Genomic DNA, 16119 nt, shown 5'->3' on the forward strand with positions numbered 1-16119 from the left:
GTTAAATACTGATTTTCTTTTTTTGAGACAAGGTCTCTCTGTCGCCCAGGGTGGAGTGCAGTGGTACAATCACAGCTAACTGCAGCCTCAATCTCCTGGGTTCAAGCAATCTTCCCACCTCAGCCTCTCGAGCAGCTGGGATCACAAGTGTATGCTACCATACCCAGCTAATTTTTTTAATTTTTTAATAGAGATGAGGTTCTTGCTATGTTGTTCAGGCTGGTCTCAAACTCCTGGGCTCAAGTGATCCTCCCACCTTTGCCTCCCAAAGTGCTGGGATTACAAAAACTGATTTTTTAATATGGAAGGTAAAGTTGAAAAAAATCACATGGCACAAACATGTGCTTACATTCTCACACACTATGAAAAATGTGTAAGAAAAGATATGAAAGCTGAATCTAAGAGGCCTCAATCCTGTCTAAGTGAAATTATAAAAGCAAGGAACAGAGATAATGGGAAGAAAAAGAAATAATCGAAAAAAATTACTCAAAGAGGAAAGGCAAAAAGCTTAGATTAAAAGTATCCACCCAAGTGCTAAGCCCTATGAATGAAAAGCAGTAATGTTGGGATTGTAAAGCCCTATGAATGAAAAGTAGTAATGTTGGGATTGTAAAGTCAAACTTCCTGGGTTCAAACCTTGGCTTTAAAACTCATTTGTTGCATATAAAGTTGGGAAAGTTATTTAACTATTCAGTGCCTCAGTTTCCCCTTCTATAATAGGTATGTAATAAAATATGACCTTCCTCACAGAGTTGTTGTGAAGCTCCCTGAAGTCAATGCATGTAAAGTTGTTACTACATGAAGGGGAGGGGAATGTAGTAACTACAACTATTATTATACACCATGAGGAAATTGGAAGGTTAAAGAGAAAAGTCTAAAAGCTTCTGGAAAAGAAAAACAGCAAATCCATGCAGAGACAAAAATGAGCAACATTGGCCTCTAGAAAATATGGAACAATATTTACAAAGTCCCTAAAGGAAAAAAATTGAATCTAGAATTCTTTTGCTAGTGAAGTGTGTGTTAAAGAGTGAGGCCAAAATACAGATATCTTCAACTATGCAGAGAGTCAAAATGTTTTACCCCAAAGCAGCATTCTAAAAAGGATTACTCAAGGAAGGCAAAATTAAAAAAAAAAAAAATCAGAGAAGAAAGATGTGGGATATAAGAGGCAGTGGTAAGCAAAAAACAAGTATGATTTACAGGCAAGTTTAAAGAATCACTATATAAGATGGAAGAAAATTTTAAAACCTGGCACTAAAATTCCAGGTAATTGCAACATTCATGGGGCAGAGTAGAACACATTAAGGACATGCTAAGCCTCTTGTTATGTTCAGGAGAGGATAGTTATTGATTAATTCTAAAGTAATAACAAATGTTTGATTACAACTTAAAATTTTAAGAGTAACCACTGGAATAACAGAAATAGGATATGTAACTTTCATTTTTTTATTCGATTGTCTGAAAAATGGAAAACTTAATCAGAGACAGAAATTGAAAACAAAAGAATGGAAAAAGGTACATACTTGGCAAAAAAAAAAAATAAGTCCTGGTATTCAAAGCAAAATTATTAAATGAGCAAAATGAGTACTTATTGTATTGATAAAAGGTATAATTCAGCAATAAGATATTTGAAGTAAACCTTTGTATATCTAAATAGTTTTGAAATATAAAAAGCAATGACTTCTAGAAATGCAAAAAGGAGAAACTGACAACTACATAATTTAAGTAGGAAACTAACACACTTCTCTGAAATTGATAGACCAAGGAATCAAATATAGTAGGAAAATAGAGAAGCTGAAAACACAATGAACAACTGTGATCTCAATGAGATGTATAAAACTGCATATTCAACTGAAAATACATATTTTTTAAACACTCATGGAAAGTTTATAAAAGTTGATCATTTATTAGCAAAATACCCCAGGATCATAAACTATAAAGGGTATAAGTCAATTACACAGGCCCATACCTTTGGTAGTAACTGAAAAGGTAATCAAGGGTCTGCTTTAAAATATATATATTAGACTCAAATTGCCTTATGGATCAGCTCTCCAAGATTTCAAGGAAATCTCTACGTTAAATAAACTCTTTCAGATTATAAAAAAGGTGAAACATTTGCCAACTATTTCTACACAACCAGATTAATAAACCCTAACATCAAAACCAGATATAAAGAGCATAAAAGGATGGAATTCTAAATCAAGAAATCTACTAACATTATTTTTCATCACATATTTCATTAAATATTCATTAAAATATTAAAGAAAATAAACCAACCAATCAACTCAGCATATGCTAAAAGAACATTTGATAAATTCTCAGCCACTATGGAGAAAGCATAAAACAACAAAACTCCTTGCAAGCTAGAGATGGAAAAGTTCTGAGCCTGGTCAACATTTACTTATCTCTTACCTTCGAGCTGGTAGGTTGACACCTGCTGCTAGGGTAGATGTGCAGGTAAAAAGACAGAGCACTCCTGTGGAGTAGGCCTCCTCCAAGAGTTTCCTTTCATCACTTGTTAAGCCACTATGGTGATAGGCAACTCCAAATGGGATAGTGCGCTTTAAAACAGGACACAGGTTGCCATTGCCAATATTCTTCAAGTTCTTAATTACCTCACACTTCTCTTTCTCCTTGTGCTTCAGATATTCCCTATGAAAAAGATCTGTTAGAAATATGAACCCTTGATCTTTTAGTGACAAAATTCCTACCATTTTCATTTTAGTAGATGTTAATGTAAACATTCTTTAATGTACTATTTTCATTAAGTACATTAAATGTTCTTAGAATTTTGATTCTGACTTCATTAACTATTAGGCAGTCTCTCAATCTTTCTGTGGATTACAGAACCTTGTGAAAATCTTATCAAAACTAAGGAAAAGTGGGGTGCGATGGCTCACGCCTGTAATCCCAGCACTTTGGGAGGTGGAGGCAGAAGGATTGCATGAGCCCAGGAGTTCGAGATCAGTGTGGGTAACGAAGTGAGACCACCTCCCAACAAAAAACAACAAAAATTAGCCAGGCACGGTGGTGCGTGCACCTGTAGTCCCAGGTTACAGGGGAGGATGAGGTGGGATGATTGCTTGAACCCAGGAGTTCGAGGTTGCAATGAGCTATGAACTTACCAGCCTGGGTGACAGAGCAAAGCCAAAGCCCTGTCCAAAAAAAAAAAAAAAAAAAAAAAAAAAAAGGAAAAATACAACAATTTACATAAATATAACACTTTACATATAATTTCAGAGGGTTTGTGGATTTCCCGAAATTCATTCCTGTACTTCCTTTGAATCCATGGACACCAGGTTTAGACCTTTGCTCTGGATGTCATAGCTGTTTTTTCTTTATAATATATGTCTTTATAGGGAATAGTTTTTTTAAGACATAAAACTTCTCTGAAGATGGAAACATATATATTATTAAATCATACTTCTATGGTAAAACACTGTCTAAACACTAGCACTTTAGAAACTTTATTCATATCCTGCAATGTTTCCATCACTTAGCCAGTGTCTCCATCTTACTACCTTGAATTATTCTAAGAAAATGAATGATTTACTGAGAATACTTTTTTCCAATAATTTAATGTCCTTAAGCTTTTATAATCAAAATCGTTGTAAAAGCAGACTGTTACCAAAATGAGTGACTCCTTCCTGTTATCCCAAACATTTTTATCTTTTGCTATTCAATAAATTTAAGTCTATCTTAGACCAATCCATGACAGTAGGATTGAAAGAGGAGGTAGAGGTTGACAAGATTAGCATTCAGGTTAATAGACTATGAATAGTGATACAGCATTAGCTAAGGAGATGAAAGAAATTTCAGAAGATGATAAAACCACACATGAGACAAACAGGTGCATAAAAAACTGAACTGTTAGTACTTAAAGTAACTTCATACTTATCTCTATGAATATGACAGAGCCAATATTAAGACACTACAAAATTACAAGCCAACACATTTCTTACTCAGGAAATTATATCCAAATGTCCATACAACTTAAGTGTGAAGTTTACTAAGAAAACAAAGGCAGGCCAGGTACAGTGGCTCACGCCAGTAATTCCAGCACTTTGGGAGACTATGGGGGGCGGATTGCTTGAGCTCAGGAGTTCAAAACCAGCCTGGGCAACATGGTGAAATGCTATCTCTACCAAAATTACAAAAAATTAGTTGGGAGTAGTGGTGTGTGCCTGTAGTCCCAGCTACTTGGGAGGCTGAGGTGAGAGGATCACTTGAGCCCAGGAAATGGAGGCTGCAGTGAGCTGTGTTTGTGTCACTGCATTCTAGCATAGGTGACAGAGTGAAACCCTGTCTCAGGAAAAAAAAAAAAAAAAGGAAAAGAAAAAAAAAAGGCAATGGAAGATACAATTCATCTCCACAGTGGTAAACAGCGATTAGTCCTTTGACTGACTAAACCAGTGGTTCCTGTCTTTGGCTATATGTTGGACTTGCCTGGGGAGCTTTACAAAATGATATCTGGGTATCACTCCCAGAAATTCTGATTTATCTAAGATGTAGCCTGGGCTTTGGAATTTTTAAAAGCCTCCATGATGATTCACTATGCAGCCAAGGTTTTGAACCACTGACCTAAGCCATTATATTACTTAACATTCTCTTACATGTTACCTTAGAGTTTTCTTTTTCTTTCTTTTTTTTTTTTTGATGGAGTCTTGCTCTGTCACACAGGCTGGAGTGTAGTGGTGCGATCTCAGCTCACTGCAACCTCCGCCTGCCAGGTTCAAGAGATTTTCATGCCTCGGCCTCCCCAATAGCTGGGATTACACGTGCAAGGCACCGCACCCAACTAATTTTTTGTATTTTTAGTAGAGACGGGGTTTCATTATGTTGGCCAGGCTGGTCTTGAACTCCTGACCTCAAGTGATCCGCCCGCCTCAACCTCCCAAAGTGCTGGGATTACAGGCATGAGCCACGTCACCCAGCTACCTTAGAACCCATATCTCTGGCTATTTCACATGTGATTTTCACAGTTAAAATTTCTTTCTTCAAGGTCAAGGCCTTTAGTATACTGTAACAACTCAATATGATGTTTTGCGAGGCATAATTAGTGTTTGCCCAATCAACATAATACACAGTCTGTAATTCATAATAAAAATAAAACAGGATATTAAAAAAAATTAACATACTTGCTTAAAAATTTGCATATCATTTCTGCTACATTTTCACAGTTCTTCTTACTAGGACAAAAAACTAAGCAGGAATAATTGGGAATAACTTCTGTAACCAATGCTACCAAGTGATCAGGATCCATCTTTTTTAGGGTATCAGAATACTGCAAAACAACAGGATGCAGGAACAAGGTGGTTAGTAAACATGAAACCCTGTCAATTTTTTACCAGTGTGATTTGAAGGTAAATAAACCATCTATAATTCTAAACTTCTAATTCAATAATCTGATCATTTAAAAGATGAAATCTATATTAAGAATCAAAATGTTCAATCTCACTTTTTTTTTAGGTTATTATGATTTTCTTAGGTCTAGTTAGTCTAAAAAAACTAGAATTAAAGAAGTGAATTAAAGAAAATTAAAGAAGTGAAAATAGTTAGTTATTAATAGCCTCACTACATGCCCATCTCCATCACAGCAGAACAAAAAGTCCCACAGAGAGAAACACAAATTGGTCCTAATAATAGCCTGTTTTCAAAAACATAGATTCAATCATACTATTGAATTATAACAATTTTTGTAGTGACACGAGGAACACAAAGAACATGAAGAAAAAATGTGAAGTTATTTAAAATCTGTTTCTTCAACTTTACTAAAAACTAATGAAGACATAGCTTTAGAATAACATACCTTCAGAGAATTCTAAAACTACTATATAATCTCTTCTTCCCCTTTGTAATATCCTTCATATAAGTCATAAAACACTAAAATTTACATAGTAGACATTAACATTTTAATACACCAATATCTGAACCACATGGTCCATAAATTATTCTTCTGTTGTTGTTAAATGAATAAGCATTTACAGAAGAGGTTTCCAAATTTTCTTGGTTCACAGCCCCAATGCCAAAAGAAATACTTAACAGTTTTGTTAATTAAATAGTGAGGTCCAAACAACTTAATAAATATGTACTTCATCACAACTTAGTAGCTGTTAGAATAAATAATACATATCAGTTGAATGAAAAAATATTTTTATTTCATTTTTAAATAACCACAACAGCTCACTAATGGGATGTGTGCACAACTTGGTACTGTCTTTCAAACTCTGGAATAAGACTGGACACAGCTATTCTTTTCTGTTCCAGATTGATTTTCACACAGTACTTACAGCAACCGCAAAAATCCCAACTTCACAAAGATATGATGTCATAGAAAAGAATATGGTGTGATCTAATGTTAAAATTGGAAATGAGCTATCTTGAACTGGTAGTCTGCATGGTGTCCAACAAATGTCAAGCATCAGCTGTGTCTTGCAAGAATCTAAACTATTCTACGGAACCCACTGGAAACTTCTGTGGTGCCCCAGACACAAAGTCTGGTAACCTGGAATTTAAAGGTTATCAACGTTACCTTATAATTAAGGAGGCGTGAAAAAGTCATGCCATTCTCAGCTTTGCTGTCAATTTCATATATTGTATCATTTATTTTCAGATATTCTTTTAATTCAACCTTGAATTAAAAGGACATTTGCAATTAATACCACATATAAATTCCTCTTTCCAGAGTTTTAAATGTTATAAAATAGGTTAAAAAAGGACAGCTATAAAAGATTTTAGCTTTTCTAAGATATATAAAACATGCTTCAACTTAAAAGTTCTTGCTTTACCATTTCTTGTTCTTCTTTTTTGGTCTCTTTTTCCCTTTAAATCAAAATAGGGATCAATATCCTTGAAGAAATATGTTTGAATTAAGTAAACATCATATCCAAAAAGAAACCACACACTTCTGTATTTGTCACGAAAAGTGTCAGTCTTGGTGTTCTTATCTTTTACTAAGGTGTTACCTGTCTTATGTCTCAAGATCTAAAACTTCGTCTTTTTTCTTTTTTTCTTTTGAGACAGTCTCACTCTATCACCCAGGCTGGAGTGCAGTAGCATGATCACAGCCCACTGCAGCCTCAACCTCCAGGGCTCACGCTATCCTCCCACAGCCTCCCGAGTAGCTCGGATGACAGGCATGCACTACCACACCAGGCTAATTTTTATAGAGATAGGGTGTCTTTATGTTACTCAGGCGGGTCTTGAACTCCTGGGCTTGAGCAATCCTCACACCACAGCCTTTCAAAGTGCTAGGATTACTTATTACTCATCAGTTTTAATTCTAAAATCAGTTTTAATTCTAAATACCACCACATCATTTTCAGTATTTGTAGACAAAAACAGTTTGTAAACACAGCTCATTGCATTTTATTAATAACAATAACAATGTCTAATGTGGCAATTAAGTTCAAAAAATCTCTCTCGAAAATGTTCATATCTGGTACAAATGTAAAAACACCTTTTTTTTCTTTTTGTTTTTTGGAGATAAAACTTTTTCACTCTGTAGTCCAGGCTGGGGTGTTGTGGCACAAACACAACTTACTGTATCCTCGACCTTCTGGGCTCAAGTGATCCTCCCACCTCAGCATCTCAAGTAGCTGGGACTATATGTGAGCACTACTATTCCCTAATTTTTTTTTTCTCTGTCGCAAGGCTGGAGTGCAGTGGCGCAATCTTGGCTCACTGCAACCTCCACCCCACTAGGTTCAAGCGATTCTCCTGCCTCACTCTCCCAAGTAGCTGGGACTACAGGCATGCGCCACCATGCCCAGCTAATTTTTGTACTTTTTAGTAGAGACGGGGTTTCACCATGTTGGCCAGGATGGTCTCGATCTCTTGACCTCATGATCCGCCTGCCTTGGCCTCCCAAAGTACTGGGATTACAGGTGTGAGCCACTGCACCCAACTGCCCTAATTTTTTAATTTTTTGTAGAGATGGGAGTCTTGCCATGTTGCCCAGATTGGTCTTAAAACTCCTGGACTCAAGCAATCCTCCTGCCCCTGCCTCTTTAAGTGTTGGCATTGCAGGTCTGAGCCACTGCACCCGGCTAAAACATCAAATTTCAAATTAAAATTTGGCAATTAAAAAAAATTATTTTCTGAAAACCGACTTAGACACTGAAAACCTATTTAGATACAAAACATACACATTAGTACTGCACACAAATATATACACATAACAAGCTATTTTCAAATAACTACAAATTACATTTGTTTACTTTCTTCGAGCACTTTGAGAATGCTGCTATTGAGGAGTTTACACGTAAATCCATGTGAAGCCTTTACTTTTAAAAAAAGTATTATAACTACTAACATATAAATATTTTAAAATATTTAAATTTTAAGATAAATTTTTTAATGTGCCAATAACTCAAAACATGTCTCACTAAAATTTTGCCAAATAAAAAAATGTAGTTTAAAGAATAAGGAGTGAAAAAATAAAATGGGGGTCTGGGAAAACTCATTCAATGAATGTTCACTGAGGGCCTGTGGGCCAGGCTATAGATACATTAGTGACCCAACCCAAGATCCCTGACCTAGACACAAACTCTTAAATTCTCTATACACAACCTCTTATTGGTATATCGTCATGGTGAGTAAAATATGCCCCTTTGGTACTCTATAGAATTATTTAAATCCTATGTTACTACTTTCATTTCTAAGTTAGATGAATACAAAACAAATCAATACAGTGCAAACCTTAGGTACATACTGGTCTAAATTGACTGGTATAATATTCTGCTTGAAGAAACTTTTGTAGGTCTTCAACATTGTTTAATGTTGCACTCATACCAATAATTTGAGTTGTTCCTAAAACACAAACAAACAAAAGCCAAAGTGTTAAGGAAAATATATTATGTAATATATCATAAAGTAATTTTAGCAAATCTTTTGTGCTCTGAATTCTTCCTGAGTGATTTAGGAAAGGGGTGGGAGAAGTAAGTAAGAAAAATACAAATAGCTGGGTGCCAACTTTGGGAGGCTGAGCTGGGAAGATCGCTTGAGGCCAGGACTTCAACACTAGCCTGGGCAACACAGTAAGACCTCATCTCAACAAAAAACTTAAAAATTACCTGGGCATGGGAGTGCACATCTGTAGTCCCAGCTACTTACGAGACTGAGGTAGGAGGATTGCTTGAGCTCAGGAGGTCAAGGCTGCAGTGAGCCATGATCGTGTCACTGCACTGCAGCTTGGGCAACAGTGAGACCTGACCTCTTAAAAAAAGAAAACTACAAATATATTACCAGAGTATTAATCTGGCATTTGAAGAATGAAATTTTTCAGGTATCCTGAAAGTTACTACTTAGAAGTTTATCGAGTTTTAAACTTCGCAAGAAGTAGGATATTAAGGCTTCTAAACAATAATAATGAGTATAAATTTGCTTTTAACTGTCTATCTGGATCCCCTTTACGAAAAGCATGATATGTTCCACAGGTATGGCTATAGACAGACGTACAGTTAGTAGGATAGAGGGCTAAATGAGTCTCCAACTCTTGGCCCATGAAAAGTCCTTTATGAGATCTTGCTATCAAGCTAACTTTTAATTTTATTTATTTATTTATTTATTGAGACAGAGTCTTGCTCTGTTGCCCAGGCTGGAGTGCAGTGGCATGATCTCGGCTCACTGCAACCTCCACCTCCTGGGTTCAAGTGATTCTCCTGCCCCAGCCTCCCGAGTAGCTGGGACTACAGTTTTTGGTGATGTTATTGCTTTAAATAAAGGTGGAGTGAAGCTTATGAAGCCATATGACATCCTGGGCAATATAAAATGGATATTTTCTATAGACTTAGCTATTGAATGAACACCCAAATAGGCCTTCTTTGCAAATGTTTCTTCATTGCTCCTATGTCTTGAAATAGTCATTCAAGAAACTGGCTGAAAGAGAAATAATTGGGAATATCCTTCTCATTCCAAAAGGATAGACTATGAAGCTGAAGAGGTGGGCATGGGGCCAAATCAAGAAAGGCTGTACTAAGAAATTAGGGATTTATGCAGAAAGCAAAGGGAAGCTATTAAAGAATGGTAAACAGTAAAATAAACTAATAGGATTTATATTTTGGGAAAGATCATTCTACTTGCGCTAAAGAAAGATGGATTTGGTGGATGAAGGGCAGTGGGTAGACAGAAGAACTTGGTGATTTCTGTGGCAATTCAGGTAGAAAGGATGAGGTACTGAACTAAAGACTTAGTGGTAATGAGGGATAGGAGAGAGAGAGAAGTAAAAATATATTTATGAGGTAAACCAGATAGGATTTGGTTGCTGATAGAATATGTAGGATCCTGGCTTGGCTGGCTGGAGAGTGGTGGTTGAGAATTCAGGCTGAAGAATGGCTTTGAAGGCAATGAGTTGGGCTCAGACTAAGCCTTAGTTAGGCTTAGTTGTTCATAGAATAGTCAAATAGGAATGCCCTAAAATACAGGCTTGATGAAAGCAGGGACTGTTTTATTCACTGCTGTATCCCTAGCACTTAAAATAGTGCCTAGCACACAGTAGGCGATCAATATTTTTTTGAATGAACAATTACAAAATGCTATAACCTGCTTAAATATTATTGCTGTTGAAATTTTTTAAATACTTTTTAAGATTTGACCTTTATAGTTAAATTTTCCATATATACGGTAAATATTGCAATAGCATATCAATAGTAGGTTATGACATTTAGAATAAATTTTTCATATACTTTAAAGACTACTTGATGCTGTAAAATAGCTCCTTAAAGTGACCTATTTAAGTGTAGTGCTTTATAATATTATTATTATATTTATATTATATATATTACTATGGTGGTGATGAAGATAGCCGCAGTAGCAGCAGCAAACCCTTACTGAATGCAGTGTGCTAAGCACTGCTGAATGCAATACATGTGTTAACTCACACAATCCTTACAACAATTCCATCAGGCTGGTACCATTATTATCCTTGTTTTACAAATAAAGAAACACAGGGGTTGAGAGATGTGCCTGGGCACACATAGCTGTTAAGTGGCGGATAATAATAGAGGACTTCTTCAAATACCAATTTCATTTACCTTCAAAATTCTATTCATTAGAAATTTTAAAACAAAGGCAAAAAACTTAAGTATCTTGCTTTAGGTTACATAATGCAGCCAGTGATACAATTAAGTGTTTTATAAGTCTCTTGATTATAAATCAATTCATGACCTCATTTAAAAAACACTTACTGCTAGTGTAGAGGATTTTTGCTAGGGTCATTTCCAGTGTAGCTCCACGGCTTCCTTCACCAATCATGTGCAACTTCGAGATTTTTTTAAAAAAGGCGAGAAGTAAATCTTCATATAATGCTCATATAAAACATGCATATATTCATATAAAATTTGTTTGTAAAGAGTTGCTTATAACTCTCAAGTATTTTGAATATAACAACTATAATACATGTATATTATTTCACTGGTATTTAGGATAATGAGCTTTTTGTACAAAATCCTTATAAATCTGGGATTCATAAGTACTATTAAAAAAATTTTTTTTTTGAAATGGAGTTTGGCTCTTGACCCCCAGGCTGGAGTGCAATGGTGCGATCTTGGCTCACTGCAATATCCACCTCCTGGGTTAAAGTGATTCTCCTGCCTCAGCCTCCCGAGTGGCTGGGATTACAGGCGCCCACCACCACGCCCAGCTAATTTTTGTATTTTTAGTAGAGACAGGGTTTCATCTGTTGGCCAGGCTGGTCTTGAACTCCTGACCTCAAGTGATTCACCTGCCTCGGCCTCCCAAAGTGCTAGGATTACAGGTGTGAGCCACCACGCCCGGCCTATAAAATTTTATACTACACATATACGTGTTCACACTTTAAGAAACACTTGACACAAAACCAAATTTAAGATTATCAAGCATAGAATGTCTTCACCTATATTGTCTATATGTTAAAATAAATTTATTTTTATAGAGGTTCTAAGGTACTAAGCAGATCCACACAATAACCAGAATAATAAATATTTAGTATAAAAAAAATGTTGACAAATTACAAAAGTATTAACCAACCTCGTCTACAACAACCAGACCCAGACTGTCAATTCTTCCAGTTTCAATCAACGAGTTCACCAAGCTATGTCCTTTTTCAATAGTGGCAATATATAGTGATTTCTTTTCCCTTCTTTTAGTTGGAGGAAATCTTCCTTTGCTTCCAGCATATTCTTCAACAAAGAAACCGAGTTCTACACCAAAACTTGACAAACCTGAAATCTAGAATATTAGTTACAATAAAGAAAAACAGGCCAGGCATTGTGGCCAATGCCTGTAATCCCAGTGCCTTGGGAGGCTGAGGCAGGAAGATCAGTTGAGCCCAGGAGGGTGAGACCAGCCTGGGCAACACAGTGAGACCTCATCTCTATAAAAAATAAAAAATTAGCTGGCCGTTGTGGCGCAGGCCTGTAGTCTCAGCTACTCGGGAAGCTGAGGTGGGAGGATTCCTTGAGCCCAAGGAATTGAGGCTGCAGTAAGCCTTGGTCATGCCACTGCACTCCAGCCTGGGCGGCAGAGCAAGACCCTGACTCAAAAATAAATAAATAAATAAATAAATAAATAACACCAAAAAACACATATAAAAACTCCATTAGATGTTCATGGGGTTCAAAAAAGCTTGTAGTGTTTAATACCCATCAAGTAGTGTTTAATACCCATCAACAGGAACAAGGTCACAGGTAACACATACATAAGAAATGATGTAATGTCTTGATCTTTGCAAAACAAATGCAACTTCTAAAATACACGTGAAAATAAATTTCAACTGTCTCCTTTGATGTCAAAAAGCATCAGGGGCATGGTGGCTCATGCCTGTAATCTCAGCATTTTAGGAGGCTGAGGCAGGTGGATCACTTGAGGTCAGGCGTTTTAGATCAGCCTGGCTAACATGGTGAGACACCATCTCTACTAAAAATACAAAAATTAGCCGGGTGTGGTGGCGTGTGCCTGCGATTCTGGCTACTGGGTGGGGGGTGGGGCATGAGAATTGCTTGAGCCTGGGAGGCAGAGGTTGCAGTGAGCTGAGATCACGCCATTGTACTCCAGCCTGGGCAACAGAGCAAGACTCTGTCAAAAAAAAAAAAAAAAAAGGATCAGAATAACTCATTTTAATAATAGTTTCTGCTTGAAAAAGCAAGGTAAGGCCAGGCACAGTGGCTCACACCTGTAATGCCAGCACTTTGGGAGGCCAGAGTGGGAGGATCAATTCAGGTCAGAAGTTTGAGACCAGCCCATCCAACATGATGAAACCCCATCTCTACTAAAAATACAAAAAGTAGCCCGGTGCGGTGGCGCACGTCTGCAATCCCAGCTACTTGGGAGGCTGAGGCAGGAGAATCACTTGAACCCAAGAGGCAGAGGTTACAGTGAGCAGAGATTGTGCCACTGTACTCCGGCCTGGGCAACAGAGGGAGACTCCATCTCAAAAAAGAAAAAGCAGGGTAAATAGTAACAGAACATTTAAGATGATGTTTAATCCAATAGTTCAGAAAATGTAAAACTTTCAGCAACAGGTAATTAGTATTTGAAGAGATTTTAAGTAGTGTATACTACTTTTATATATCCTAAAAATATTAATTCTCCATCAAGAGATACTTCTCACCGGGCGCAGTGGCTCATGCCTGTAATCCTAGCACTTTGGGAGGCTGAGGTGGGCGGATCACTGGAGATGAGGAGTTTGAGACCAGCCTGGCCAACATGGTGAAACCCCATCTGTACTAAAAATACAAAAATTAGCTGGGCATGGTGGCACAGGCCTGTAATCCCAGCTACTCGGGAGGCTGAGGCAGGAGAATTGCTTGAACCTGGGAGGCAGAGGTTGCAATGAGCCAAGATCGTGCCACTGCACTCCAGCCTGGGTGACACAGCAAGACTCCATCTCAAAAAATAAATAAATAAATAAAATTTTTAAAAAAGAGGTACTTCCCAACAATACAAAGTTACTACATTTAGGCTAGTTTTCAGATCTTAATGTCAAGGTATTAGCAAATAACATGTTTTAAAACACACACGCGCGTGCACACACACACACACCTTTTCTTGGACAATTGCCACATATGGAAGAATCATTAAAACATCTTTCCGACAGCAAAGCAGTTCTTGTAGCATTAAAATCTCAGCCACGAGGGTTTTTCCACCACTTGTTGGCAATGAATATATTAAATTTTTTCCTTCTTGCACAGAATTCAATGTTAAACAAGTATGTTGCCATTCTGTGGAATTAGAAAAAAAAAAAAAGGCATTATTTTCTCCTTCCAAACTTTGAAACTCAAAAGTTTTCTTTTTTTTTTTTTTTTTTTTTTTTTTTTTTTTTTTGAGACGGAGTCTCGCTCTGTCACCCAGGCTGGAGTGCAGTGGCCGGATCTCAGCTCACTGCAAGCTCCGCCTCCCGGGTTCACGCCATTCTCCTGCCTCAGCCTCCCGAGTAGCTGGGACTACAGGCGCCTGCCACCTCGCCTGGCTAGTTTTTTGTATTTTTTAGTAGAGACGGGGTTTCACCGTGTTAGCCAGGATGGTCTCGATCTCCTGACCTCGTGATCCGCCTGTCTCGGCCTCCCAAAGTGCTGGGATTACAGGCTTGAGCCACCACGCCCGGCCCTGAAACTCAAAAGTTTTCTAAGAAAAAAATCAAATCCCTTCCTGTGGGGCAATCTTCTCATAAAGATAAATGTAATTATAACCAATGGCACATGTCAAAAATCCCAAATGTGCAAGTAGTACAGCCAGTGAACCTAGTTCAGGCCTAGGCAACGAGGTGGGCAACCAGTCCATTTATTCACCAGCTGCAGACGTGGGTCCAATATTACAGCAGGGCAGGTAGCAGCCTCGTGGACAAGGAGTGCCATCTGGGATATCAGAGGAACAAACGGACAGTACAAGGACCTATGTGAATTCTAATGTCTTCCTCTTATGTTCTGCAAGGAGATTATGTAAGCTTCCCTTCCTCATTCAGCCAAAAGCCACCTCAGAGAAGTAGGGGGAGGAGGGAAACAAACCTATCAGGTTTTACACAAACCAATAAAAACTTTAGCTCTCATGGAGACCTGAATTTTGAATGGGTCCAAACCATTTTAAATGGTTAAGACTGTTTAAACCGCAAAAGACTAGAATTATTAACTGGCACGTCTAGGATTCCCACAACTAGGCAAGGCAGGATTCATGAAAATAGATCAGATCCAAGATATTATGTAAAAACTAGTATTAATTACTCTGTACGATAATTTGACAATAAAAATCATCAAAAGTCTTTTAAAATGTGCTTCAGTGTTTTATCACTAGAAAAATGAGCAAAAAATTTAAGACATCTCACAGCAGATGGCAAATGGCCAATAAATAGATGGTCAATAAGCAGCAGAAATGCAAATGGCCAATAAATACATGAGAAGATGCTCAACTGTTCTCTACTGGGTTGGCAAAATTAATTTTTAAAATAAAAAACAAATAACTACCAAAAAAGAAAAAGCCTCACACATGTAAAATCCAGAGCTGACTAACGTGGGGGAAAACAGCCATTCTCATGTATGGTTGTGAGAACATAAACTGCTAGAATCCTTGTGGAAAGTAACCTCGTATAAAAAATAGAACTGCACATTGCCTTTGATCTGGCAGTATTACTTTTGGGATTCTACATCTACAGAACGGAAGCCAAAGCATATAAAGATTATTTGCAGGATGTTCACACAGCCTTGTTGGTAGGTGACAAAGTGCCATGGTGGCGGGGGTAAAGGCTGAATAAATTATTGTATAATCATCCAATGTGATTCCCTGCAGTTTAAAAATGAATAGTAGATGGATCTATGTATGTTCAATATACAGGTAAGTATATATATAAAAAAAAAAAGCAGATCATTGGCCCGGAGTGGTGGATCACGTCTGTAATTCCAGCACTTTGGGAGCCAAAGGCAGGAGGATCACTTGCAACTAGGATTTCAAGATGAGCCCATCTCTATCAAAAAAAAAAAAAAAAAAGAAAGTTATATCTGAAAGACAGTTAAAAGTGACTTTAACTTACTGTGCTTTTGGGTGATTCCCAAATACTACAAGTGACTGTGAATATGTTTTCTTCAAAAATATTTCAAAAATACTTAAATTTAATATTGAATAAATATTGAAAAATACTTCAGATTGGTATCA

At 37.2% G+C, this 16119-nt stretch overlaps 2 protein-coding genes across 15 annotated transcripts in view; one reads left to right on the top strand and one right to left on the bottom strand.

Annotated features, from left to right (window-relative positions):
• MRPS18C (mitochondrial ribosomal protein S18C) overlaps window positions 1-16119 on the top strand; it is an 856900-nt gene that overhangs the window by 830476 nt on the left and 10305 nt on the right. The window lies entirely within an intron of this gene.
• HELQ (helicase, POLQ like) overlaps window positions 1-16119 on the bottom strand; it is a 48980-nt gene that overhangs the window by 27904 nt on the left and 4957 nt on the right. For 9 of the 11 annotated variants that reach the window (XR_007725635.1, XM_050790118.1, XM_050790119.1 and 6 more), the window contains 7 exons: window positions 14020-14198; window positions 12007-12207; window positions 11187-11259; window positions 8714-8811; window positions 6533-6631; window positions 5139-5284; window positions 2413-2652 (listed from right to left, as the gene is read on the bottom strand). Coding sequence is in view for 10 of the 11 variants with exons in the window: in XM_050790118.1 (XP_050646075.1) it covers window positions 2413-2652; window positions 5139-5284; window positions 6533-6631; window positions 8714-8811; window positions 11187-11259; window positions 12007-12207; window positions 14020-14198 (1036 nt within the window). In the remaining variant the exon portion in view is untranslated. Of the gene's footprint in view, window positions 1-2412; window positions 2653-5138; window positions 5285-6532; window positions 6632-8700; window positions 8812-11186; window positions 11260-12006; window positions 12208-14019; window positions 14199-16119 lie in introns of those variants that run through there. The other 2 variants (XM_050790120.1, XM_050790125.1) reach the window with 2 other exon arrangements.

Source organism: Macaca thibetana, chromosome 5, assembly GCF_024542745.1.
Source record: "Macaca thibetana thibetana isolate TM-01 chromosome 5, ASM2454274v1, whole genome shotgun sequence".
NCBI lineage: Eukaryota > Metazoa > Chordata > Mammalia > Primates > Cercopithecidae > Macaca > Macaca thibetana.